General features: G+C 50.0%; 1 protein-coding gene across 1 annotated transcript in view; it reads right to left on the reverse strand.

Moving 5' to 3' along the window:
• Window positions 1-2,120: 2,120 nt before the first annotated feature.
• The window catches only part of crb2b (crumbs cell polarity complex component 2b), a 31,573-nt gene continuing 7,640 nt past the window's right edge, over window positions 2,121-26,053 (reverse strand). The window contains exons 2-14 of the mRNA XM_062543908.1: window positions 23,484-24,176; window positions 21,851-22,046; window positions 20,500-20,639; window positions 18,457-18,639; window positions 17,529-17,642; window positions 9,938-10,591; window positions 9,515-9,871; window positions 8,426-8,997; window positions 7,835-8,000; window positions 6,580-7,474; window positions 4,772-4,888; window positions 3,700-3,826; window positions 2,121-2,342 (exon numbers count right to left, since the gene is read on the reverse strand). Coding sequence (XP_062399892.1) covers window positions 2,121-2,342; window positions 3,700-3,826; window positions 4,772-4,888; window positions 6,580-7,474; window positions 7,835-8,000; window positions 8,426-8,997; window positions 9,515-9,871; window positions 9,938-10,591; window positions 17,529-17,642; window positions 18,457-18,639; window positions 20,500-20,639; window positions 21,851-22,046; window positions 23,484-24,176 — 4,436 coding nt within the window. The remainder of the gene's footprint in view (window positions 2,343-3,699; window positions 3,827-4,771; window positions 4,889-6,579; window positions 7,475-7,834; window positions 8,001-8,425; window positions 8,998-9,514; window positions 9,872-9,937; window positions 10,592-17,528; window positions 17,643-18,456; window positions 18,640-20,499; window positions 20,640-21,850; window positions 22,047-23,483; window positions 24,177-26,053) is intronic.

Below are 26,053 nucleotides of genomic sequence, written 5' to 3' on the forward strand. Positions count from 1 at the left end.
AGTACATAAATAAATCCAGTGTAAAGAGTCTAGCGCAGTGCCATACCGTAATTTCCCATCTATTAGCCGCCGTTTACACATTGATTTAGCAAAGTGCATTCTATGACGTTAATACACAGGGGCAGTTAATAAGGTGTTAATATTTTTTTTTTAACTTGCATAAACCACCGTCTTGCGGTTTACACATAATGCAGCTAATACACAATAAATTACTGTATACTGAAACATCTACAGTGTCTACATTCTTCATATAGGAAAAATAACTGACAAGAACAAGACAGTGAAGAACTGGCTAAAGTAAAGCAACTTCAGAAATAGTAACAGCACACAAACTAACAAGGCACAAACGTAGCAATTTCACATTTAAGCAGATAAGAACAATCAACAATTTCTACAGTGATGTATGAAGTGCTATACTGTACATTCTATGAATAAATAACATGAACTGAAGTGCTTGTAGCAAATTCCTCTTTTTTTCTGAAATTATTTACAAAGTGACAGTCTCCACAGGCGATTTGTTGTACTGTACAAGTACAGTATAACTGGTTCTCTCCTAACAGCAAAGATTAGTTATCTTACTGTATAGAATCGTAAGTAGTCTACCTTATCCTCACAGAGTAAATTATCTAGTCGGAGATCTTAGGTAGGCGTTGACACATACTGATGTCCAATCTAAAATGGCCGCTGAATAAGCACTTAGAGGCTTGCAAACAGACAGTTTAAATTTTAGACTTCAGTCCTCATCATGCAGAGCACCATTCAACACAAATAAGCAGGGTCATTCAACACAAATAAGCAGGGTCACAGCAGTGGTTCATCATTCATGGTCAGCTTTCTGAAATATAAATGTCACAACTCAGAGATCTTGGTAGCAGTCACATACACCGAGGCTCGCGTGAGTGCATTTGCAATGCAAGCGAACGCCAGAAGACTAAAGACTAAGATGGGACACCCCTGATATTACACAGGATTTGTGTACGTAGCGGCACGTTCACACTCTGTAAAAACATTTTTGGATTGTGGTTCAAATTTGGGTTCTGTTATTACAAAAGCTCTTACTGATAATTAGCTGTAGTTAATATTATTAGTAGTACAATGTAATAAAGCCTTTGCAATATATGTTTTATACAAGTTCTTTACACAGTGGATGAACTGGAAACAAAAATATAAATAGATAACGCCTGGAGGTGCACACTGCTCTGAGATCCACAGATTCAGTCTTTGTTGCATTTTAATTCCGCTTGTTGTAAGCTGATGGGTGTGATCAGGAGAGATTATTACAGCCTCTAGCTGGCTGAGTTATCATCATCATCACCACACACACACACACACACACACACACACACACACACACACACACACACACCAGCGACAACAATGCAGTCTCCTCACAGCAGGTGTCCACAACGGGGTACGAGCCTCCTGTGGGATGTGGCAGCAGCAGGGTGGAGGTGTCTGGAGCTCCAGGGGGCTCCAGGGGAGAGGGGCAGTGCTGCTGGAGTTAGCCCAGCGGGGTGCATGAGTCTGGGGGAGAGTCAGCATCCTGCCTCCAGGCTGGGCCAAGGGTGCCCAATGAGAGATGAGGCTTTCCCAGTGTAAAGATGTCTTGAGGCAGCCCAGACCCCTTATTCCAGCAGGAGGATTAAAGTCTTGGTCCACACAACAGCTCCTCAGTGTCCTCATAGTCCCACCTCCTCAGTCCTGTCCTCCTCAGTCCTGTAGTCCCGTAGCCCAGTAGTGCAGTAGCAGGGCAGAGTAGGGTCCATGTCTGTCACTGCCTGCATTTCTTGGTGCCCGTGCATCCCCTCCAGCAGGAACCACCCCACTCATGAAATGTCCATGGGCTCTGCACAGTCAGCTCCATGGCATGTCTCCACTTCCTGGTGAAGTCCATAACCCCACCCACCAGCCTGTAGCCCCACCCACCCCTCCTCCTGAGTCCACCCCTCTAAAATACAGCAGCAAGCTTTGCTCCAGCAGAATATCCGCTGGCTCTCCATGGTCCATGTATCTCCATCTCCAGTTCCTGATCAACCCCATAGGCCAACGACCCTTGACCCCGTGACCCCAATAGGCCAATGACCCTTGACCCCCGTGACCCCTGTGACCCTGTGACCCCTCTATATGAGCCTCTCCTCTGGGGGCACCTTCAGCACGCTGCCCATCTCCAGCCTGGCGCCGGCCACTTCCTGGTTGCTGGGGCTGTAGGTGCCCTCGGACTGGCGCTTCTTGCGGGCGGTCATGGCCAGGCACACCATGGCCACGCCCGCGATCACCGCGCCCAGGCACACCAGCGGGATGGCCACCACCAGCCAGGGCATCCGCTCCCTCTGGGGCTCCCGCTGCAGGGCACAGAGCACTCACGTCAGGCACAGTTACGGGCACAGAGCACTCACGTCAGGCACAGTTACGGGCACAACACACTCACGTCAGGCCCAGTAACACTCACGTCAGGCGCAGTAACACTCACGTCAGGCCCAGTTACGGGCACAGAGCACTCACGTCAGGCACAGTTACGGGCACAACACACTCACGTCAGGCCCAGTAACACTCACGTCAGGCGCAGTAACACTCACGTCAGGCACAACACACTCACGTCAGGCACAGTTACGGGCACAACACACTCACGTCAGGCCCAGTTACGGGCACAGAGCACTCACGTCAGGCACAGTTACGGGCACAACACACTCACGTCAGGCCCAGTAACACTCACGTCAGGCACAGTAACACTCACGTCAGGCACAGTAACACTCACGTCAGGCACAGTAACGGGCACAACACACTCACGTCAGGCACAGTAACACTCACGTCAGGCACAGTAACGGGCACAACACACTCACGTCAGGCACAGTAACACTCACGTCAGGCCCGGTAACGGGCACAACACACTCACGTCACGTCAGGCACAGTAACGGGCACAACACACTCACGTCAGGCACAGTAACGGGGCACAACACACTCACGTCAGGCACAGTAACGGGCACAACACACTCACGTCAGGCGCAGTAACGGGCACAACACACTCACGTCAGGCACAGTAACGGGCACAACACACTCACGTCAGGACCAGTAACGGGCACAACACACTCACGTCAGGCACAGTAACGGGCACAACACACTCACGTCAGGCACAGTAACGGGCACAACACACTCACGCCAGGCACAGTTACGGGCACAACACACTCACGCCAGGCACGGTAACGGGCACAACACACTCACGCCAGGCACAGTTACGGGCACAACACACTCACGTCAGGCACAGTAACGGGCACAACACACTCACATCAGGCACAGTAACGGGCACAACACACTCACGTCAGGCCCAGTAACGGGCACAACACACTCACGTCAGGCCCAGTAACGGGCACAACACACTCACGTCAGGCCGTTACGGGCACAACACACTCACGTCAGGCCCAGTAACGGGCACAACACACTCACGTCAGGCACAGTAACGGGCACAACACACTCACGTCAGGCACAGTTACGGGCACAACACACTCACGTCAGGCACAGTAACGGGTAGATCTCATTTCAGTTGGACATATAACACAAATCTAATTTACTTCAATTGCATAATCCAGTGTTAACAAAAGGCATTTGCTTAAGTTATGCGAACATAAGGAGTCAAATGGATGTCTGTTATATACATTAACCCTGTGAGCACAAGCGCAAGGCTGGCTAGAGGGCGTGACTCACGCTGGTCTCGCAGTTCTTCCCACTGAAGCCGCGCACGCACATGCACTGGTAGTTGTTGACCCGGTCCCTGCAGCTGCCCCCGTTGATGCAGGGGTTGGACGCACACTCGTTAAGCTCCTCCTCACACCTGACATGGAGGAGGAATATGATATAGTTAGCATTAGTGTACTAGCATATCGTACACCTGACATGGAGGAGGAATATGATATAGTTAGCATTAGCGTACTAGCATACTGTACACCTGAGATGGACATAGCGTGAGAGATATGATATAGTTAGCATTAGCGTACTAGCATACCGTACACCTGAGATGGACATAGCGTGAGAGATATGATATAGTTAGCATTAGCGTACTAGCATACCGTACACCTGAGATGGACATAGGGTGAGAGATATGATATAGTTAGCATTAGCGTACTAGCATATCGTACACCTGAGATGGACATACATAGGGTGAAAGATATGATAAAGTTAGCATCAGTATAGGCCTACTAGCATACCGCACACCTGAGATGGACATACAGTACATAGGGTGAAAGATATGATATAGTTAGCATCAGTTTAGGCCTACTAGCATATCCTACACCTGAGATATAGTTAGCATCAGTATACTAGCATATCGTACACCTGAGATATAGTTAGCATCAGTATACTAGCATATTGTACACCTGAGATATAGTTAGCATCAGTATACTAGCATATCGTACACGTGTATTTGGGGGAGTGCAATATGAAAGACACTATGTTTACATTAGCTATTGTATGTGACACACATTGTATGTGACACACTCACATGGTGTATATGAATATAAAAGTATGAGACATTTTAAGACTTTATACTTTGCCTGTCAAAAGCATGTCATATTATGTTGTGTATGTAAGCAGTGCCACTGTAATATAATGTGCAATATATAACATAATGTTGTGTACTGTATAAGCAGTGAAGCTAGTATAATGTATGTGATATATAATATATGCTGTGCATATAAGCAGTGGCGGTATAGCATAATGTATGTGATATATCATACAGTATGTTGTGTGCATACTGTAAGCAGTGGTGGTCCCATCTCACCTGAGGCCAGTGAAGCCCGGTCTGCAGGTGCAGTTGGCTCCCCAGTAGCCATCGATGCAGACGCCCCCGTGAGCACAGCGCATGTCCAGGTTACACCGCGGAGCTGGGAAGCGCCACCTAGGGGCCACACACAGGATATACACTTACCATAACATACGGGGCATGGTCTCCAGTACACACACTTACCATAACATACGAGGCACGGTCTTAAGCACACACACTTACCATAACATACTGGGCACGGTCTTAAGCACACACACTTACCATAACATACGAGGCATGGTCTAAGTCCATAAGGACACACACATACGTACATACACATACATGAACATACACACACCAATATGAATACAAGCGTATCTCCCTCATTCACATATGAACAGATACATACACACACTCATCCAAAAAACAGATGACTACCTATCCTACAGTGGTCCCTTATCAGCACACACACACACACACACACACACACACATCCATGTCCAGCACATTCCTGCTCTGAGTTGCTTTACTCTAAACTCTCCACACTGCCCCCTCCACTGCACCCTGTAGCTCATAAGAGCAGACGCACTCCACTGCACCCTGTAGCTCATAAGAGCAGACGCACTCCACTGCACCCTGTAGCTCATAAGAGCAGACGCACTCCACTGCACCCTGTAGCTCATAAGAGCAGACGCACTCCACTGCACCCTGTAGCTCATAAGAGCAGACGCACTCCACTGCACCCTGTAGCTCATAAGAGCAGACGCACTCCACTGCACCCTGTAGCTCATAAGAGCAGACGCACTCCACTGCACCCTGTAGCTCATAAGAGCAGACGCACTCCACTGCACCCTGTAGCTCACACGCGTGTCCAGAGCAGACGCACTCCAGACTCAGGCCTTATCTGGGATCAGATGAGGGTGTGTGATAAGGGTGTGTGTGTGTGTGTGTGTGTGTGTGTGTGTGTGTGTGTGTGTGTGTGTGTGTGAAAGACCAGCATCCCCCTGCGCTTCCAGTAACTGTCTTTAGACTAATGGCGGATTTACACTGCATGTATTATGTGTGTGTGATAGAGAATTCCTCCTCTGGATGTTAGCCATCCAAGTTTAGTGAACACACCAATCCCAGGTTAGTGAACACACCCATCACAGGTTAGTGAACAGACCCATCCAAGGTTAGTGAACATACCCATCCAAGGTTAGAGAACACACCCATCCCAGGTTAGTGAACACACCAATCCCAGGTTAGTGAACACACCCATCACAGGTTAGTGAACAGACCCATCCAAGGTTAGTGAACATACCCATCCAAGGTTAGAGAACACACCCATCCCAGGTTAGTGAACACACCCATCCCAGGTTAGTGAACACACCCATCCCAGAGTGTAAGAACAGGTGGGCACTGGTACAGGTGTGTGTGTGTGGTGTGTGTTATGTGTAAGAGCAGGTGGGCTCTGGTACAGGTGTGTGTGTGTGGTGTGTGTTATGTGTAAGAGCAGGTGGGCTCTGGTAAAGGTGTGTGTGTGTGGTGTGTGTTATGTGTAAGAGCAGGTGGGCTCTGGTAAAGGTGTGTGTATGTGTAGGTGTGCAGGTGGGCCCTGGTATAGGTGTGTGTGTGTGTGTGTGTGTGTGTGTGTGTGTGTGTGTGTGTGTGCAGGTGGGCCCTGGTATAGGTGTGTGTGTGTGTGTGTGTGTGTGTGTGTGTGTGTGTGCAGTGCACTCACTGGCAGTAGGGCCCACTGAATCCCGGCGGGCACAGGCAGTAGTAGCTGCCCAGCGCGTCCACACAGGTGTGTGTGTGTGTGTGTGTGTGTGCAGTGCACTCACTGGCAGTATGGGCCGCTGAATCCGGGCGGGCACAGGCAGTAGTAGCTGCCCAGCGCGTCCACACAGGTGGCGCCGTTCTCACAGCGGCTGCCCTGGCACTCGTCCACCTCCACCTGGCAGTCGCGCCCGCCGAAGCCCTGCGTGCACACGCACCGGTAGTCCCCGAGCAGGTCGCGGCACGTCCCGTTGACGCAGGGCGAGGAGGCGCACTCGTCGATCTCCGCCTCGCAGAACTCGCCCTCCCAGCCGGGCGCGCAGGAGCAGGCGCGGGCGTGGAAGAGGTCCAGGCAGACGGCCTGGTGGAGGCAGGGGGACGGGGAGCACACGGGGGACCCCCTGCAGCCCAGCTCTGGGGACGACGCCCCCCCGCCGCCACCGCCCGGCTGACGCAGGAAGCGCGACGCCTGCGGAGGATCGCCGTCCTCCACCAGCGGCAGGTAGATCCCGCCCACGCGCACGTCGCCCAGGCAACCGGTGAAGTTCTCCGCCAGGTGGACGGTGGCGTTGCCCAGGAAGTCCAGCGTGTCGGTGGCGGCGGGGACGCCCGGGCCCGTGCGCTGCCCGTCCACGCTGATCTGCCACCGGAGGGCGCTGCTGCTGTCATCGTCGAGCGGCGTCAGGTCCAGGTGCAGCTCCACGTGGTGCCACTGCCCGTCGGCCAGCTGGCGCTCGCTGGACAGGGTCGCGACCTCCAGGCTGCTGTTGCCGCTGCGCAGCTTGACCACCACGCTGGCGTTGTGCAGGCCCACGCACAGCAGCTCCAGGCCGCTGGACGCCCGCAGCAGGACGCCGCTCTCCTCGCGCGTGCGCACGTCCATGGAGACCGTCGTCGCCATCACCGACCCCTCGGCACGGTACTGCAGAGCGTTGTTCTCGAACGTCGCGTTGGTGCGGCCTGCACAGACAGAGAGAGAGAGAGAGTTACGGCACGTTTTCATACCTTTAGGAGCGCAAACCATATTTTGGGAGTCACAAGAACACACAGATGGAGATTCAGATTTATATCTGAATTCAAAATCAATACAAAAAAAATAGCATTTACTTATCCTCAAACATATGTTATAGAGACATGCGAACACTATTTCCTTTAAGTATAAATGTTTTTCTGCAACAGCAATATACATTTGCATATTTAATGCCAATCTTAAAAAAGTACATTTGACTACCACATCTCTGAGGTTTTTTTGTTGTATGAAATATGTTTGGAGTGTGTGTATGGGGTGAGAAGTGTGTGTGATATGGATGAAGTACTCACACTCGTATCCGTCTGACAGGTCCACACACTGGCCGCCCATCACACAGGGGTCACTCACACACCACACGCGCGTCTCACACATCTTCCCCGTGTAGTTGAACGGACACTCGCACATGAAGTCATTCCACGTCATGTTGCACACACCCCCATTCTGACATGGCTGTGCCTATAGGCATAGAACACATTTTACTATAAATGTTTGTCATCTAGAACTATTTTCTGTTTACTAATTATTAATATGTCAATAATGATACATTTTTTTGCCAATAGACAAACTCTAAAGTACATGAGGTGTTGAATGTCAGAGAGTGCATTTGGCAATCAGCTGAGCGTCATAGAGTGCAATTCCATTTGTACAGCTGCGTTCTGATGCTACAGGCCAGTAAATAAAAAACTCTCATTTGAATCAATGGTCTGGATTTACCATCCCTCACAGAATAAGCTGTGAGTGGACATTCCTCATCACGCTCTCTGCAGTGTTACCAAACACACACCTTGCACATGTCGGCAGTGTGGCTACAGGCTAGTAAATTAACTCTTTCATCATCACACTCTCTGCAGTGTTACTACTGTAAAGGAGAGCACACACACCTTGCACGTGTTGTCTGAGAGGCAGTGTTGCTCCACGTTGAAGGAGGCCCCTGGGAGGTAGCTGCGCTGCTGCTGCTTGGAGTACTTGCTGGTCTTGGTCTTGTAGATGAAGAGCTGCGTCTGGTCCAGGAGGATGTCCTGCAGGCAGCCCTTGAACGAGCCTCCCCAGCGGGACGTGTCCTGTCCCTGGGCAAGGCCTCCGACGAACGCCTGGTCCCCGGCCTGGACGCTGACCAGCGGAGGGGTGTCGTCCTCCTCGAACCGCACCGGCTCCTCGTTAAAGAACACAAAGCCCGTCGACATGGTTACGGTCAGTTGGCGCTTGACGCCGTCGGTGACGTAGAGTGCGGAGCGGCGGGTGGAGGCGTGGATGTCCAGGTGGAGCGATCCGTGGCGCAGGTAGACGCTGAAGTACTCCTGCTCGCGCCGCCGCAGCTGGAACACCAGACCCGCCTCCTTAGTGGAGCGCAGGAAGAAGGAGACGGAGAAGGACTCGCCGTGGGACTGCGTGATGGGGAACATCACGAACGACGACGGCGTCCGCTCGTAGCTGAACGTCCACGAGGGAATCTCTGCAGGGACACCCAGGAAGATACTGTATATTACCAACCAACCATGAACATATGGAGGGAGTCACAGAGATAAATAAACATACATATGATACATCATAATATACATTTACAGGCCTATGCCCTCCATTATACTATTTGCGTATCATTTATGTATGAAATTTGCATTTTGTATAAATGTGCATCTAATTTCAGACAGCTATATCTGTGATAACAAAAGAGTGAAGGTGTAAATATGTTCAGAGTCAGTATAGCTAAATGTAGTTGTCCTGTGTCAGTATGCTAGTGTAGTTTTTAGAGTCAGAATAGCTCATGTAGTTTTCAGAGTCAGTATACTGTAGCTATTGTAGTTTTTAGAGTCAGTATAGCTAATGAAGTTGTCCTGTGTCAGTAGCCTATAGCTAATGTAGTTTTCAGAGTCAGTATAGCTAATTTAGTTTTCAGAGTCAGTATAGCTAATGTTGTCCTGTGTCAGTCTAGCTAATGTACTCGTGCTGTGGGGCTGCTGCCCGTGCTGTACCTTCAGAGCAGAAGTTTCCGTGGAAGGGTCTGAAGCAGTCGCAGCGGTAGTCCGTCCAGAGGTCCACGCAGTGTCCCTGCTGGGAGCAGGGGTCCTCGCGGCACCACTCGGTCCGGTTGCAGCCGATGTCCGGGGCGGCGCCGAGGTCCGAGAGCAGCTGCTGCGGCAGCACGAGCAGCGCGTCCACGCGCAGGTCCTCCACGCAGCCCAGCAGGCCCGTCCTGCTCACCGTGCTGTTGAGCAACTCCAGCGGCACGCCGCCCACAAACACCTGCTGCAGCCCCTCGGGGTGGAAGAACAGGAGCTGATTCTGACCGCCGTCCTCCGCCCTCCTCGCCGCCCGCTCCCCTCCGTCATCTTCATCACCACCGTCACCATCACCGTCCTCTTCGTCATCATCATCATCATCTTCATCATCATCGCTGGCGTTGGCGCTGTCCTCTCGGGTCAGGACGAGTTTCTCGTCCACGGTGACGAGGGCGTCGTGCCAGCGGCCGTCGTTGACCGGCTCCAGCAGGGCGGCCTCCATCCTCAGGGCGCCGGAGCTGGACTCGGCTCTGGCGGTCAGCGCTCCTCGGACCAGCTCCAGGCACACGTAGTGCTCGGCCGTCCCCCTGTAGAACAGCACCAGGTCCGGCAGCGTGGTTCTGAAGCGCAGCCGCACGCTGGGGCTACTGCCGCCGCCGCCGCCGCTGACCGCTGCCTCCACATCCCGCCGCGTCCGGTTGGCCTCCGGGACCTCCGGAACCTCCACCAGCGCGAAGCCCTCCGCGGAGAACGAGAACGTGGTGGGCGTCTCGCAGCGGTCTCCGTGGAAACCCGGCGGGCAGGCGCAGGTGTAGGTGTGGCGCTGGGCGTGGGCGGGGTCCAGGCCGGGCGTGCAGGTGGCGCCGTGTTGGCACTGGTGAGCCTGGCAGCCCACGAGCAGGGTGGCGCAGTCGGGGCCGCCCCAGGGCAGCTGGCCGGGCGCAGGGGCAGCGCAGGTGCAGTAGAAGGCGTTAATGCCGTCCTGGCACGTGCCACCGTGCTGACAGGGATTACTGGCACACTCGTCTACGTCCACCTCACACAGCGCACCTGGGGGGGAGGGGAGCAGAACACACACTTAATCAACACACAACACACACACACACACACACACACACGCACACACACACACACACGCACACACACACACACTCTCGTCCACGTCCACCTCACACAGCGCACCTGGGGGGGAGGGGAGCAGAACACACACATAAATAACACACACACACACACACACACACACACACACACACACTCGTCTATGTCCACCTCACACAGCGCACCTGGGGGGGAGGGGAGCAGACACACACTTAATCAACACACACACGCACACACACACACACACACACGTCCACATCCACCTCACACAGCGCACCTAGGGGGGAGGGGAGCAGACACACATTATCAACACACAACACACACACACACGCACACACACACACACACACACACGCACACACACACACACACACACACACACACACACACACACACACACTCTTCCATGTCCACCTCACACAGTGCACCTGAGGGGGAGGAGCAGAGGGGAATGAGCCAGCCGGGAGGAGCTGCTGTTGCTATGCACACACACACACACAGACGCACGCACACACACACACACTCACACACACAGACGCACGCACACACACACACACACACACACATACAGTACAGTACATGCATGCATACACACGCACACACACACACACACACACACACACATACTGTACATGCATACACATGCACACACACACATACAGTACATATGCACACACACAAACACACACATAGTCGCTCTAAAAAAAACACACATATGCCAACTGTGTCTGTAAACTCCCCAGCCACAGCATTCAATGTAGCGCTTTGAGTTCAATATGCTTATTTTTATCAATTCAGTCATTTTTAAAGCATAAAATACACACAGAAAAAAACAGAAACACTGTGTTGCATTTGCTATGGATCCTCCAGAATACTTCAGCAGCATATTTACTCTCTGATAAATAGATTACACTTTAAATGTGCACTACCCCAGTGTAATAATGTTAGTGGAGGAAGTCATGACTAAATCTCCAATGAAATGTTCATCTCATAGGGATGAGGAGGAGACTCCACTGTGCTCTGGCTACAGTATATGCACAATGCAGTCTCAGGAGAGAGGGCTTCATTCTAATCACCCACTCATGACCCTCAGCTCGGGAGCCTGCTGTACAGTACGCAACCAGTGGGTCAAGCAGATGAACTCAAGTCGCTTATTGACCATCTCAGGACGTAATTCTGCTCCAAACCGTCTGATTCAGGAAGCAACTTACTGGAACTGCTCTGCATGGGAATTAGTCAAACGCTAATTAGATTTGTAATTAGTCTTTTACTCAGTTAGCTTGTTAATTTCATTAAGACACAGGTTCCTGGGACAAATCTAAACTTGCTCCATAATAAAGGGTTTTCTCCCATAAAAACTGTCGGCTTTGTAACAGTAACATAATTTTATCAACAACAAAAAAATGGGTAACAATGTGTACGTTTCATTCACATTCTCTCAGTACAACGGATGAGCAACACAAACAGCATCACCACGGAAACAAGTGAGCATTCCAACAAGGAACACAGTGTGCCTTATGGACACAGAGGGAGTAGCTTCAGAGAACAGCAGAAAAAAGTCCAACATAAGACCCAAAAAACAACGCAAATAAACAGCATACTGCTGTACCATCTACATTCATCCTCAGAATCCAAACACAGATTCTAGAACACAAGATTCTGACATGAAATTCCAGAATGGACTCTGAACTCAGCCTGTGAGGAACAAGCGTCAGTAGAACTCCTGTGAACTGTGTAAAAACTTCTGTGAATGGATGTATCCGGCCGCCCACACAGACCCAGAGTTCTGCACCAACACAGACCCAGAGTTCTGCACAGACATGGCCCGGGTCTGTTCCGGGTTGGACCCGCTCCACAGGGTCACCTCTATCAGGGAGACCACTCGACACTTGAGCCACCACAACCACCAATCAGACGAGGATACAGCCAGGCGATCAGGCACTAACAAACTAACCTCTCTAAAGCTACGCACAGACACTTAGTAAACGTAGTAGACTTCAGCAAAGACACGTTGTCATGGACACCAGAGCAGCAGTCGTGCCAGAGAAGAGCTCACGCTCGCCATGAACTATGCTCAGCCTGCTCCACCCTGCTCTGTGTGCAGCTGCGGAGACGACACAGAGAGGTACAGTACTGGCGGTTACCCCACCTGCTCCACCTCCCCGCCAGCCCAGGAGGTGCCCAGTAGGGTGCGGGGGGTGCGGAGGGGGTATGGGGGGGGGGGGGGGGGTTCAGAGGGTGCGGAGGCGGTATGGGGGGGTCCACCCTACCTGTCATCAGGAGCAGTCCCCAGAGCAGCGGTCCCAGAGTCCACATCCTCACCATGAGCCCAAAACACACACACACACACACACACACACACACTAGCACAGTCCACACAAGAGTCCAAACAACAGGAGGAACCCTCTCTCTCTCTCTCTCTCTCTCCCTCTCTTTCTCTCTCTTTCTCTCTCTCTCTCTTCCTCTCTCTTCCTCTCTTTGTCTCTTTCCTTGTCTATTTCTCTGTCTCTCTCTCAACTCCCTCCCTCTCTTTCTCCCTCTGTTTCTGTATGTATAAAACTCTCCTTCCCTCCCTTCCTCTGTCCAACTCTCTCTATCTTTTCCTCCCTCTCTCACTCCCTCTATCTCTATCTTTTCCTCCCTCTCTCTCTCCCTCCTCAGGTCTATTCTCTTTCCTCCACTCCACTCCTCCTCTATCTCTTCTCTGTCTCTCTGTACCAGGCGAGCAGAAGTGATTAGGAGTTGAGCCGTGCCGTCTCCCCCCTCCGCTGTGCTCTCGGCTGGGCCAGTAATCCACAGCAGTCCCCTCCACCCTCCACCCTCCACCCCTACCCCCACCGTCCAGCCTCTACACCCTCTACCCCCACACCTGCTCCACTCCTCTCCACTCCCTCTCTCTCTTTCTCTGTCTCTCTTGCTCTCTCTCTCGCTCTCTATCCCTCTCTCTCTCTTTCTCTGTTTCTGTCTCTCCCTCTCTCTCTCTCTTGCTCTCTTGCTCTCCCTCTCTCTCTCTCTCTCTCTCTCCCTCTCTCTATCCCTCTCTCTCTCCCTCTCTCTCTCTCTCTCTCTCTCTCTCTCCCTCTCTCTCTCTCTCTCTCTCTCTCTCTCTCTCTCTCTGTCTCAGGCCGGCTGGCTTCTGTCATCTCAGACAACAGGAATGTTTGTGGAGAAGCGGCAGGGCAACGTAGTGCATGGTAGCGTAGCGCAGGGCAGTGAAGAGCGGGAGTGACAGATGACCAGTGGTGGTGGTGGTGGCCAGTGCACCACTAATTAGCCACGATGTGATTTTAGCACAGCACCGGAGGACGGGAGGGGAATGGAATGCCAGACGAACGCAGGGAGGGAGGGGGAGGGTGTGTGTGTGTGTGTGTGTATGTGTGTGAGAGCGAGAGAACAGGGAAGGAAAAGAAAGAGTGATGAAATTCATTCAGCTTTGCTGTCCAGTACAAGAGCACTTGAGTACTCAAAACTAAGTGACATCTCTGTCAAAATGCAGACTAGCACATGGACAAAGACTGTATACAGTACTGTATATGCACGCATCTACACAGAGAGCTCGACAGATAGTCTGTAATGTATATGTATATCTGCAGGCCAGTGGGCATGCCTGCTCCTGGTCGTGAGAAAATGAGTTGGAGTCTCGTGGGTGCTTTATGCCCGGAAGCGTTGACTTATTTTGTGACTGGAAACCTCTCAGCTGCGCTGCTACACGTTTGCTTTACTTCATCGAGTCTAAGAGGCTTTCCAATAATCTCCTCCTCCCCTTGTGCACGTCTGCAGACACACACACACACACACACACACACATTCACCCATGCACACACACACACACACACACACACACACACACGCACACACACACACACACACACACACATCCACGCACATACACACACACACACACACACACACACACACACACACACAGGCAGACTGCTGAAGTTAACTAAGCCTGCCAGCATATGGCAGGAGTAGGGCTCTAGTTCTTGTTGTGGCTTCTCCATGTCTGCAGTACATCTCCACTCCTCACCACATGCCACTATACTGTACACACACTCTCACCCCTCAACACACTGGCCTGAATTCAGAAAAGCCCCCCCCCCCCCCCTTACTGTCTCTACTACACACACCACTATACTGTACACACACTCTCACCCCTCAACATACTGGCCTGAGATCAGAAAAGCCCCCCCCCCCTTACTGCCTCTACTACACACGCCTCAACACTGACCATCAGCAGGCGTGTACTTCTGTGTAAATGATTAAAACGGTGATGAATACACTTTTTCTTAAGAAGCAGCTCAGCCTTAAATGAAGAAATGTAAATGTATAATATATGACACACTTATATATGAATTAAATAACATTTTTACCAACTTAGTATTAACTATTGTCAAGAAATATTAGGTGGAGCACTATACAGTATGTGGTGAGAAAGTATGCTCTTGACTGAGTATGAGGTGTAAGAACATTGAGGGGACGGTTAGGGTGAGGCAGACATGCTGTGTGTTTGAGGTGAGGGGAGAGAGAGGAGAAGGTTAGTATGCTGTGTGTTTGAGGTGAGGGGAGAGAGGGGAGAAGGTTAGTATGCTGTGTGGTTGGGGTGAGGGGAGAGAGGGGAGAAGGTTAGTATGCTGTGTGGTTGGGGTGAGAGAGGAGAAGGTTAGTATGCTGTGTGGTTGGGGTGAGGGGAGAGGGGAGAAGGTTAGTATGCTGTGTGGTTGAGATGAGAGAGGAGAGGGTTAGTATACTGTGTGGTTGGGGTGAGGGGAGAGGGGAGAAGGTTAGTATGCTGTGTGGTTGAGGTGAGAGAGGAGAAGGTTAGTATACTGTGTGGTTGGGGTGAGAGGAGAGAGGGGAGAAGGTTAGTATGCTGTGTGGTTGAGGTGAGGGGAGAGAGAGGAGAAGGTTAGTATGCTGTGTGGTTGAGGTGAGGGGAGAGAGGGGAGAAGGTTAGTATGCTGTGTGGTTGAGGTGAGGGGAGAGAGAGGAGAAGGTTAGTATGCTGTGTGGTTGGGGTGAGAGGGGTGAGGGGAGAAGGTTAGTATGGTTGAAGACATGCTGTGTGGTTGGGTGAGGGGGGAGAGAGGAGAAGGTTAGTATGCTGTGGTTGGGGTGAGGGGGGAGCATAGTGAGGACATGGGGTTTAAGATGAGGATTAGTGGAAAGCAACTTAGTGGTTTGTTTAGCTCAGCACACACACACAGCAGGCCAGTCCAGTCAAAGGCAAGTCATCACCCACTATAGACCCCACTTCCCATAGACCCCACTTCATTTCCCATAGACCCCACTTCACTTCCCATAGACCCCACTTCACTTCCCATAGACCCCACTTCTCACACAGAATAGTGTTACCCAACTTATCACATGTCCACATCTCAAACAGCATATCGGTACCAACTTATCACGTGTCCACAACTCATCCTGTATATTGCTACCCAACTTATCACACGCCCAACTTCTCATACAGTATATTACCCAAAATTATCACACGCCCGCATCTCGTACAGTAGAGCATTACCCAAGTCATCACAGGCCTAACTTCTCATACATATATGAGATGTTCTCACAATATATTTGGAGTGCTATGAATTTGTTTGTGTGTCATAGTCAGTTCATTTGATTGTGCATGTATGCATGTGTGTATACGTGCATGTGTGTGTGTGTGTGTGTGTGTGTGTGTGTGTGTTGCTTGCCAACTAAGCACTAATGGGTAGTTTCAGAACTGCTGCAGTAAACATAACAGAAGTTCTACAGTTAACAGCCCAGACAGTAACTCAGAGACGAGCTGGCATTGCTAATCCTGAGGCCTGCCGGACGTGAGCCACATTAGGGCCGGAAGCACGCCAGCGGCAGCAGCTATCAGCTCATTTGAGACTCTGGGAGTCATTTGTATGTGTTCCCGCCACACTACAGCCGACAGTGCGAGTAATTGCTAGAGTTATGAGCAGGAGCAGCATGTGCACTATGTCTGTATCCCCATTAGGACCCATTCAGTGGTGTAACTGTAACAAGGACTTCCTCTGGGCTCACAGCTGCTGACTGTGGTGAGTTTTAATATCTCCGTGCTGCATGTCTCTTAATGAGAGGAGATACAGTGCGCAGATATTCACTCCGCAGAATGGTTTCTGCGTAATTGGTGCGGTGGTGGTGGGGTGTGGTGTGGTGTGGTGTGGTGTGGTGTGGTGCGGTGGTGGTGGTGGGGTGTGGTGTGGTGTGGTGTGGTGGTGGTGTGGTGGTGGTGTGGTGTGGTGTGGTGGTGTGGTGTGGTGTGGTGGTGGTGTGGTGTGGTGTGGTGTGGTGGTGGTGGTGGGGTGTGGTGTGGTGGTGGTGGTGTGGTGTGGTGTGGTGTGGTGTGTTGTGCTGTGTTGTGCTGTGTTGTGCTGTGGTGGTGGTGGGGTGTCGTGTGGTGTGGTGTGTCCAGAACGTTCTGCTGTTCCTGCATGTGGACTTTTTGTTTGTTTCCACATTTTGGGACTGGGAGCTAAAGAACACCGAAGTGCGTAAATCCTGCTGGGAGAAACAGCACGCTAAATCCGGAGCTGGTGCACATGCACAGAGCCGTGTGCAGTCGGGTGGTTGTGCAACTACATCAAAGGGAGCTTAATATCTAATGTTCTGATCACTGTGTACTCTAGTGACTAAATGAATAATCCTATGCATTACATCTTAAGCTCCATATTATTACACATATTGCCACACACACTACTCAAAACTCACAACCCTTATTAATAATATAATTAGGACAATATTAGTAGTGACATCAACAAACCAACAAACATTCACACACACACACACACACACACACACACACACACACACACACACACAGAGAAAGAAAGAGAGAGAGAGAGAGAGAGAGAGAGAGAGAGAGAGAGAGCTCTCTTACCTGTGTATCCAGGTGGACACACACACTGGAATGCGTTGAGCAGGTCCACACAGATGCCTCCGTTAAGACAGGGCTGAGACTCACACTCGTCCACGTTTATGGAGCAGTTTTCTCCTGCAGGACAGAGCAGCACGCCAACCGGTCAGAGTGGACATGCGTCAGGAGTTATTATCATACACACACCCTCACAACACACACTCACACACTCACACACCCTCACACACTCACATACCCACACACACTGAAACATGCAGAAGAGACAGAGCAGCACGCCAACTGGCCGGTGTGGACATGTACCCGGTATGATTATCAGGGAGGGTTGGACAAGTTATCAATCATCATCAAGGAGCACATTTCTGTAAGCAGTAGGGCAGATAAACAATATATACTGTATAAAGCCACTTCTGTAAAATATGAGATAACGATGGTGAGTGATTGTCCCATTTGCTTCCTGTCAGCCACAGGGCCACGTTTTATGCAAGTTAAAAGAAACAAAACCATATTAATACCATATTAACTGCACCTGCGCACCATAGCTGAAGAAATTTAGCAAAATCAATGTATAAACCATGGCCTAAATCCTAAGACCTAATGTGGTGTTTAACATGTGAGGTGACCTGATTCTCACCTATGAATCCAGGTACGCACTGGCACAGGTAGCCCGCGGCGCTGGCATAGCTGAACTCACCTATGAATCCAGGTACGCACTGACACAGGTAGCCCGCGGCCCTCGCATAGCTGAACTCACCTATGAATCCAGGTACGCACTGACACAGGTAGCCCGCGGCCCTCGCGTAGCTGAACTCACCTATGAATCCAGGTACGCACTGACACAGGTAGCCCGCGGCCCTCGCATAGCTGAACTCACCTATGAATCCAGGTACGCACTGACACAGGTAGCCCGCGGCCCTCGCATAGCTGAACTCACCTATGAATCCAGGTACGCACTGACACAGGTAGCCCGCGGCGCTGGCGTAGCTGAACTCTGCGTCCAGCTGGGGCAGGAGGCCGTAGCTGTCCGCGTCCGACAGCTGGAAACACTCGCCACCGTTCTCACACGGCTCAGACGCACACTCGTCTACGTCAATCTGGCAGTTTTCACCCTCATAGCCTGGAACATACATGCACACACACACACACACACACACACACACACACACACACACACAGAGAAAGAAAGATCATTTAAAAATGTACAATATTTATCCAATCCAATCCACTTTATTTATATAGCACAATTTAAACAAACACAAGGTTTCCAAAGTGCTGTACACCACAAAAATGAGGACAACAGTAGGATAAAAGAGATAAAACAAACAGTAAAAAGTAAAAGTAATAAATAAAAAAGATAAAAAGAAGAGAGTAGGATAAAATAGGAATAGGATAAAAGTAATCAATTTATGATATGGATAATATGGTATGAACGTCCACATATCCATATGATATGGACTAGGTTCAAATTCAAAACGACTATTATGTCCAAAAAGGACAAAAAAAATTCTTTGTAAACAGAGAGTTTCTACAGTATGTTATGTCTATAAAGACCTTACCTAAATCCCCTACCCTTTAAAAAGGCAATAAGCACCCTTCAAAATTCCATCATGCACATGATTTAGTCATGGGTGTTAAAATGAGTGAAAGAGTGGACTGCAGGTCATTTGAGGCCATGTGTGTGTGTAATAACCGGTAAGAGTTAAGTCTCCTGGACGGTGTCCCACTAAGACCAACTTTAATCACCTCTAGCAGATGGAGCTGCATGGGGCCGCTTTTATATGGGACACAGAACGGAATGTGTGGAGGCAACTACAAAGAAATCAAAAAGGCTAATTAAAGAAATAAGCAAGCATAGGCCGAATAGAGTGAGATATGAAGAACAAAAGAAGATAAATTAAAGAAAATAAGCAAGCATAGAACTATGGAGTGAGTTATAAGAAATAAAAAAGAGAAATTAAAGAAAAGTGTAGTAGCCTTATGAGAGTGAGACACAATGTTGTAGTCCAGAGGAGTGGTAACTCTGAAGCGTGTGTGTGGAGAGATAGAAGATGTACTCGTGTGACCAGAGGAGTGGAGGTAACTCTGAAGTGTGTGTGTGTGTGGAAAGAGAGCGTGAGCAGACTCTGTGGAGACCAGAGAGGAAAATGGACAACAGATACAGAGGAACAAGACAACATGGTCATGTTTGCCACCGTAACTGAATTCATTTGGAGGCCAATACGGCACCATGTAGTGCACACTCCGATGATCATGCACTGTATTATTCCCTCAGCTTTACAGAGAAGCAGTTGCTACATTTACCCAGAAGGGGGCAGTGTTGTTTAATAGCACTACAGTAAATGACTGCACAATACGGTGCTCCAATAATCCTTAAGACACTACAGCATTGAAAAGCTCTCATCTACTGAAGAAACGCAGAAGAGCTGTAGAAGACACTAACATAGAGAGAAACAGGCACACACACACCTGGAATTATACATGTCTGTAGGCTATGTATGTATGTATGTATGTAGACTATGTACTGGTCTAAATTAGTGTTTGAGTGTACAGGTGGAAATGGAACACACGTAGCCAAGAGACACAGCTGTACTAATGTTTACAGGTACAGCTGGAAATGGAACTCACCTGATAACCTGAGTGTGTGCTTGTGTTTGTGTGTACAGGTGTGTACAGGTGTACAGGTGAAAATAAAAACTCACCGGCCAGCAGAAATAGACGTGATGTGCTGGTGTATGGTGCTTGAGTTTACAGATGTTTAGCTGAGCCGGTGTTTGAGTGTGCAGGTGTATGAACAGGTGTAGCCTATAGTGTCTGAGTGTGGAAGTGTATGGTGTTTGAGTGAGCAGGTGTATGAACAGGTGTATGGTGTTTGAGTGAGTAGGTGTATGAACAGGTGTATGGTGTTTGAGTGAGCAGGTGTATGAACAGGTGTATGGTGTTTGAGTGTGCAGGTATACAGGTGAAGTTGAAAGCTCACCTGGCCAGCAGAGGCAGGTGTACTGGTTGACCCCGTCCTGGCAGGTGGCGTTGTTGTGGCAGGGAGCGGACGCACACTCCAGGATGTCCTCCTCACACAGCTCCCCGAAGAAGCCCGTCTCACTGCAGTCACACTCAAACCTGCCAATCACACAGACCACACACCTCAGATGAGACAACAACACACCTGATCACAGGGACCACAGACCTCAGGTGAGACAACAACACACCTGATCACAGAGACCACACGCCTCAAACAACACACACCTGATCACACAGACCACACACCTCAGATGAGACAACACACACCAGATTACAGAGACCACAGACCTCAGGTGAGACAACAACACACCTGATCAGTGATCACAGAGACCACACACCTCAGATGAGACAACAACACATCACGGAGACCACAGACCTCAGGTGAGACAACAACACAACTGATCACAGAGACCACAGACCTCAGGTGAGACAATAACACACCTGATCACAGAGACCACCTCAGGTGAGACGGTACACCTGTTACAAAACTTTTAAAGAGGTAGCTCTTTAAAAATGCTTGGCATGTTTGAACACTACAATGAATAAACTCTTGTTGAACCCTTTGTGTTTTTGAAAAATAATCAAGGATGTTTACAGTATATATTATCATTCAAATATCTGGATAACCATCTCATTTCAGTTGACCAAACCTAATCAAATAAATCACTCTGAGAAGTACCCTAACAAATATTCTGACAAATTCCTTTGGATCGCTATTTACTTTCCATGATACAGTATCCTACATGCAGGTCTTAAACTACTGTAACACCCACCCAGGCCATTCCTCACTAGTGAGTGGACTGCCCAGCGAAAGCCTGATTATCATTGAGGAGTGACCGCCACCTTTCTGACCAGGTCATTGATCAGAGCCCTGGAGGGCAGGTGGAACGCCCAGACAGATTAGAACATGACTCACGAGCCCCCCAACCCCCCAAGCCCACAGCATTACACACTGACTCACGAGCCCCCCAACCCCCCAAGCCCACAGCATTACACACTGACTCACGAGCCCCACAACCCCCCAAGCCCACAGCATTACACAATGACTCAGTAACCTAGATATGAGTCAGTGCCACTCGCATGAACCTCCCTTTATAGTCAAGAACACTAAGCCTCCTGGGAAATGTAGTTTTTGTTCCTGGAACAATGATGCCCGCCTAAGGGAGAGACAGGTACTTTCCACAGAGTGAGAGTGAGATTAGTGAAAGTGAGTGCGTGTGTGTGTGTGTGTGTGTACTGTGAGCTGTAGTGTGTTTGACAATGGAAATGATGTATGTACACAAAGCACCTGTAATGCGATTAGCTCTCACCTGTTGACTAGGTCAACACAGACTCCGTAGTGCATACAGGGGCCGCTGCCGCACTCATCGATGTCCACCTCGCAGTTGATGCCGGCGAAGCCCTCCACACACTCGCAGGTGTAGTGACCAACGTGGTCAAAGCAGGTGGCGTTGTTCTGGCAGGGTTCGACTTCACACTCGTCAATATCCACCTCACAGTTCACCCCTTTCACACACACACAGAACACAGAAACATGGAGCACACACACATTTTAAGATCAGATATACCCCCTCATACATTCAAGAGAAATGACTGAGACAATGAATAAGTTGATAACAGCATGAAACAAGCTAAGGTGATCCAGTAGTGTACCGTTGTTATGGCAAACTAAGGTGATCCAGTAGTGTACCGTTGTTATGGTAAGCTAAGGTGATCCAGTAGTGTACCGTTGTTATGGCAAGCTAAGGTGATCCAGTAGTGTACCGTTGTTATGGCAAGCTAAGGTGATCCAGTAGTGTACCGTTGTTATGGCAAGCTAAGGTGATCCAGTAGTGTACCGTTGTTATGGTAAGCTAAGGTGATCCAGTAGTGTACCGTTGTTATGGCAAGCTAAGGTGATCCAGTAGTGTAGCCTACCGTTGTTATGGTAAGAAGCACTGATTTAGTTTTCATCTGTCTTAAATGCTGTAGTAAGCAGTCTTAAGGCAGAAAGAGGCAAGGTATTAGTAGGTTAGATTAGAGGTATTAGTAGACAGAAGGTCATCGTAAAAAACATCTGGATGGATCATCTGCCTAATCTTCATCATCTCAATCTAGATGCCAATGACATATTTAAAGGAACAGGATGACTTTTTTGAAACTAGCTTACTTGGTGTCTGGCCCAGAGCTAGAATCTATAGGCTAACTGGTATAATGCACATCCAGTGAATTATGGTAAGCTAGGCTAACTGTTATAATGCACATCCAGTAAATTATGCTAAGCTAGGCTAATTGTTTTAATGCACGTCCAGTGAATTATGGTAAGCTAGGCTAACGGTGTTATACAGACTATGTTATTACACACACACGAGTGGAGCACACGAGATTAGAGGAGTATGTATGTTCTCCGAATCAATTAGCATGTTCCTTTAAGTCAAAAAAGGCCTTTATTTCTCCATAGCTACTTTGGGCTACTGCCAGTGAGCGACCAATATGTGCACCTGGGCCACATGCTGACGAGACACACCTGGAGGCTGAGCCATGCTGCTGGAGGGAGCAGAGCGGTAGATGTAACAGAGTGGCAACACTCCCATAAGAGACTGTGGCGACACTCCCGTAAGAGACTGTGACTGTGGCAAAACATGGCAGCGCTGAGCGCTCTCCCGTGCCAGTTTCCAGGTTATGGGGGTTTTGGAACTATTAACAGCCAATCTGTTGGTCAGTAGTCAATGAGTTGATTGATTACACTCTCCAGTATCCAGAAATTACATCCCACCCTCCTGCGATTCAGCCATTCAATGCAGGTTTTTTTTTTTACTTTTGATCGTTTTTTACTTTTGACACCAAAGAGTGTCGCAACTCTCTCTTTCTACTATGGCTCAGCCGTGCTGGAGGGAGGCCTTACCTTGGAACCCCAGCAGGCACTCGCAGGTGTACTGGTCCCTGCCGTTGATGCAGCCTTACCTTGGAACCCCAGCAGGCACTCGCAGGTGTACTGGTCCCTGCCGTTGACGCAGGTGGCGTTGTTGGTGCACGGCCTGGACGCGCACTCGTTGATGTCGATCTCGCAGCTGGAGCCCTGGAACCCCGGCACGCAGTAGCACACGTACGCCCCCACTCCGTCCCTGCAGAGGGCGCCGTTCTTACACGGCTGCGAGAGGCACTCGTCCACGTCCGCCTCACAGTCCTCGCCCTCGAAGCCCTGCGCGCAGTCGCACGCGTACCCCTCCGGAGCCCACCTGCAGGTGGCGCCGTTGAGGCAGGGCTCGTCCCCGCAGCTCCGCACCCGCTCCTGGCACCGCTCGCCCGCCGAGCCGCTCGGACAGTGGCACTCGTAGCCGTTGGCGCCGTCCACGCAGAAGGACTTGGTGCCCTTGCAGGGGTCGCTGGCGCACTCGTCCACGTTGTGGCTGCAGTCGCGGCCCACGAAGCCCTCGTCGCAGATGCACTGGTAGTCGTCCGTCCCCAGGGTGGACACACAGCCGGGGCAGTCCACGCCGTCGCAGGGGTCGTAGAGCTCGGAGCAGTTCTTGCCCGCGTACATGAGGGGCGCGCTGGGGCACAGGCAGCGGTAGTCGTCCAGCCTGTCCACACACGTGCCGCCATTTTGGCACGGCGCCTCCAGGCACCTCTCGGCGTTCACACCGCAGAATATACCTGCGGAACACAGAGAAATGAGAACAGAATATACCTGCGGAACACAGAGAAATGAGAACGTGACTCAGAATATACCTGCGGAACACAGAGCAATGAGAACGTGTTCACACCGCAGAATATACCTGCGGAACACAGAGCAATGAGAACGCGTTCACACCGCAGAATATACCTGCGGAACACAGAGCAATGAGAACAGAATATACCTGCGGAACACAGAGCAATGAGAACGTGTTCACACCGCAGAATATACCTGCGGAACACAGAGCAATGAGAACGCGACTCAAAGATGAATGTGATTCAGCCTCACCGTGGTGCCATACAGCAGCTCATTAGCAAGCAGACCATAATATGCATATGCATCTGCATACAGTACATTGTGTGTTCCCTGTGTTTGTACTCGGCACATTGAGTCTAATCTAATCTAATAGATAGATGATAGATAGATAGATAGATGAATAGATAGAGAAATAGATAGAAAGATAGACAGATAGATAGATAGATAGATAATTCATTGATCCCCAAGGGAAAATTCAAGATTTAATCTAATATGAGTGACCATACCCTTGAGTAACCTTTTCATCCACTGATTTCATTCATGACATTCATAGTTCTACATAAGAATGGACAAAGGCAGCTGTGATCTAACTGTTGTTTTAAACGCATACAGAATAAAAACTTGTATCTACTGTATATTTTCAGGTGACAGACCATAGACAGGTGACTAAACAAACTGCTTTGGAATGCGACAATAATGTGAGCACGACAACTAGTGTTTTACTCCACTCTCTCTCTCTCTCTTTGTTGGTATGAACCTCCAGTAAGGTGGTGTTATTATAACTAGTGTAGTTCTCCACTCTCTCTCTCTCGGTATGAACTTCCACTAAGGTGTGTTGTCGTTACTGGTGTTTTATACCACTCTCTCTCTTGGTATGAACTTCCACTAAGGTGGTGTTGTCGTTACTGGTGTTTTATACCACTCTCTCTCTCTCTCGGTATGAACTTCCACTAAGGTGGTGTTGTCGTTACTGGTGTTTTATACCACTCTCTCTCTCTCTCTTGGTATGAACTTCCACTAAGGTGGTGTTGTCGTTACTGGTGTTTTACACCACTCTCTCTCTCTCTCTCTCTCTCTCTCTCTCTCTCTCTCTCTCGGTATGAACTTCCAGTAAGGTGGTGTTGTCGTTACTGGTGTTTTATACCACTCTCTCTCTCTCTCTCTCTCTCTCTCTCTCTTGGTATGAACTTCCAGTAAGGTGGTGTTGTCATAACAATCTGAAGCTCTTTGCGTGCTAATCGGCCACAGCCCCTCCGGATGATCCCCACTTCCACTAAATCAGATTTGAGGGAACAGATGCAGCTCCACCACCACCAATACCACCACCGACACCACCGCTAACACAATTAGACCTAAATCTGCTACAAGAGTCCACTACCACCACCACCATCACCAGTGACACCACCACCGACACCACCGTTAACACAATTAGACCTAAATCTGCTACAAGAGTCCAACTCCCTGAGAAATCTCATTGCTGTAAACCGTGCTGGTGAGGAGTGGATCGTCTTTGGTGCGGAGGGAGAGAATGGGGGGGTGCTCCAGGTCCTCTGATTAGTTTCCCCCGGTGCTGGACGTCCTAATTGGGGGGATAAAGGGGTCGTCCTAATTGGCGGGATAAAGGGGTCGTCCCCCGACTCCCTCCAACAGACAGATGGGCCGAGGGGAGTTAGCGCTTCACACTCACCTACTTAAAGACCCCCACCAGATGCTCCCGCAACAGAGAGACACATGCAGATCTTACTGGTCAACACACACACACACACACACACACACACACACGCTCACGTGCCAACTTACACACACACTGACGTGGACTCAC

Source organism: Sardina pilchardus, chromosome 8 (assembly GCF_963854185.1).
Source record: "Sardina pilchardus chromosome 8, fSarPil1.1, whole genome shotgun sequence".
NCBI lineage: Eukaryota > Metazoa > Chordata > Actinopteri > Clupeiformes > Clupeidae > Sardina > Sardina pilchardus.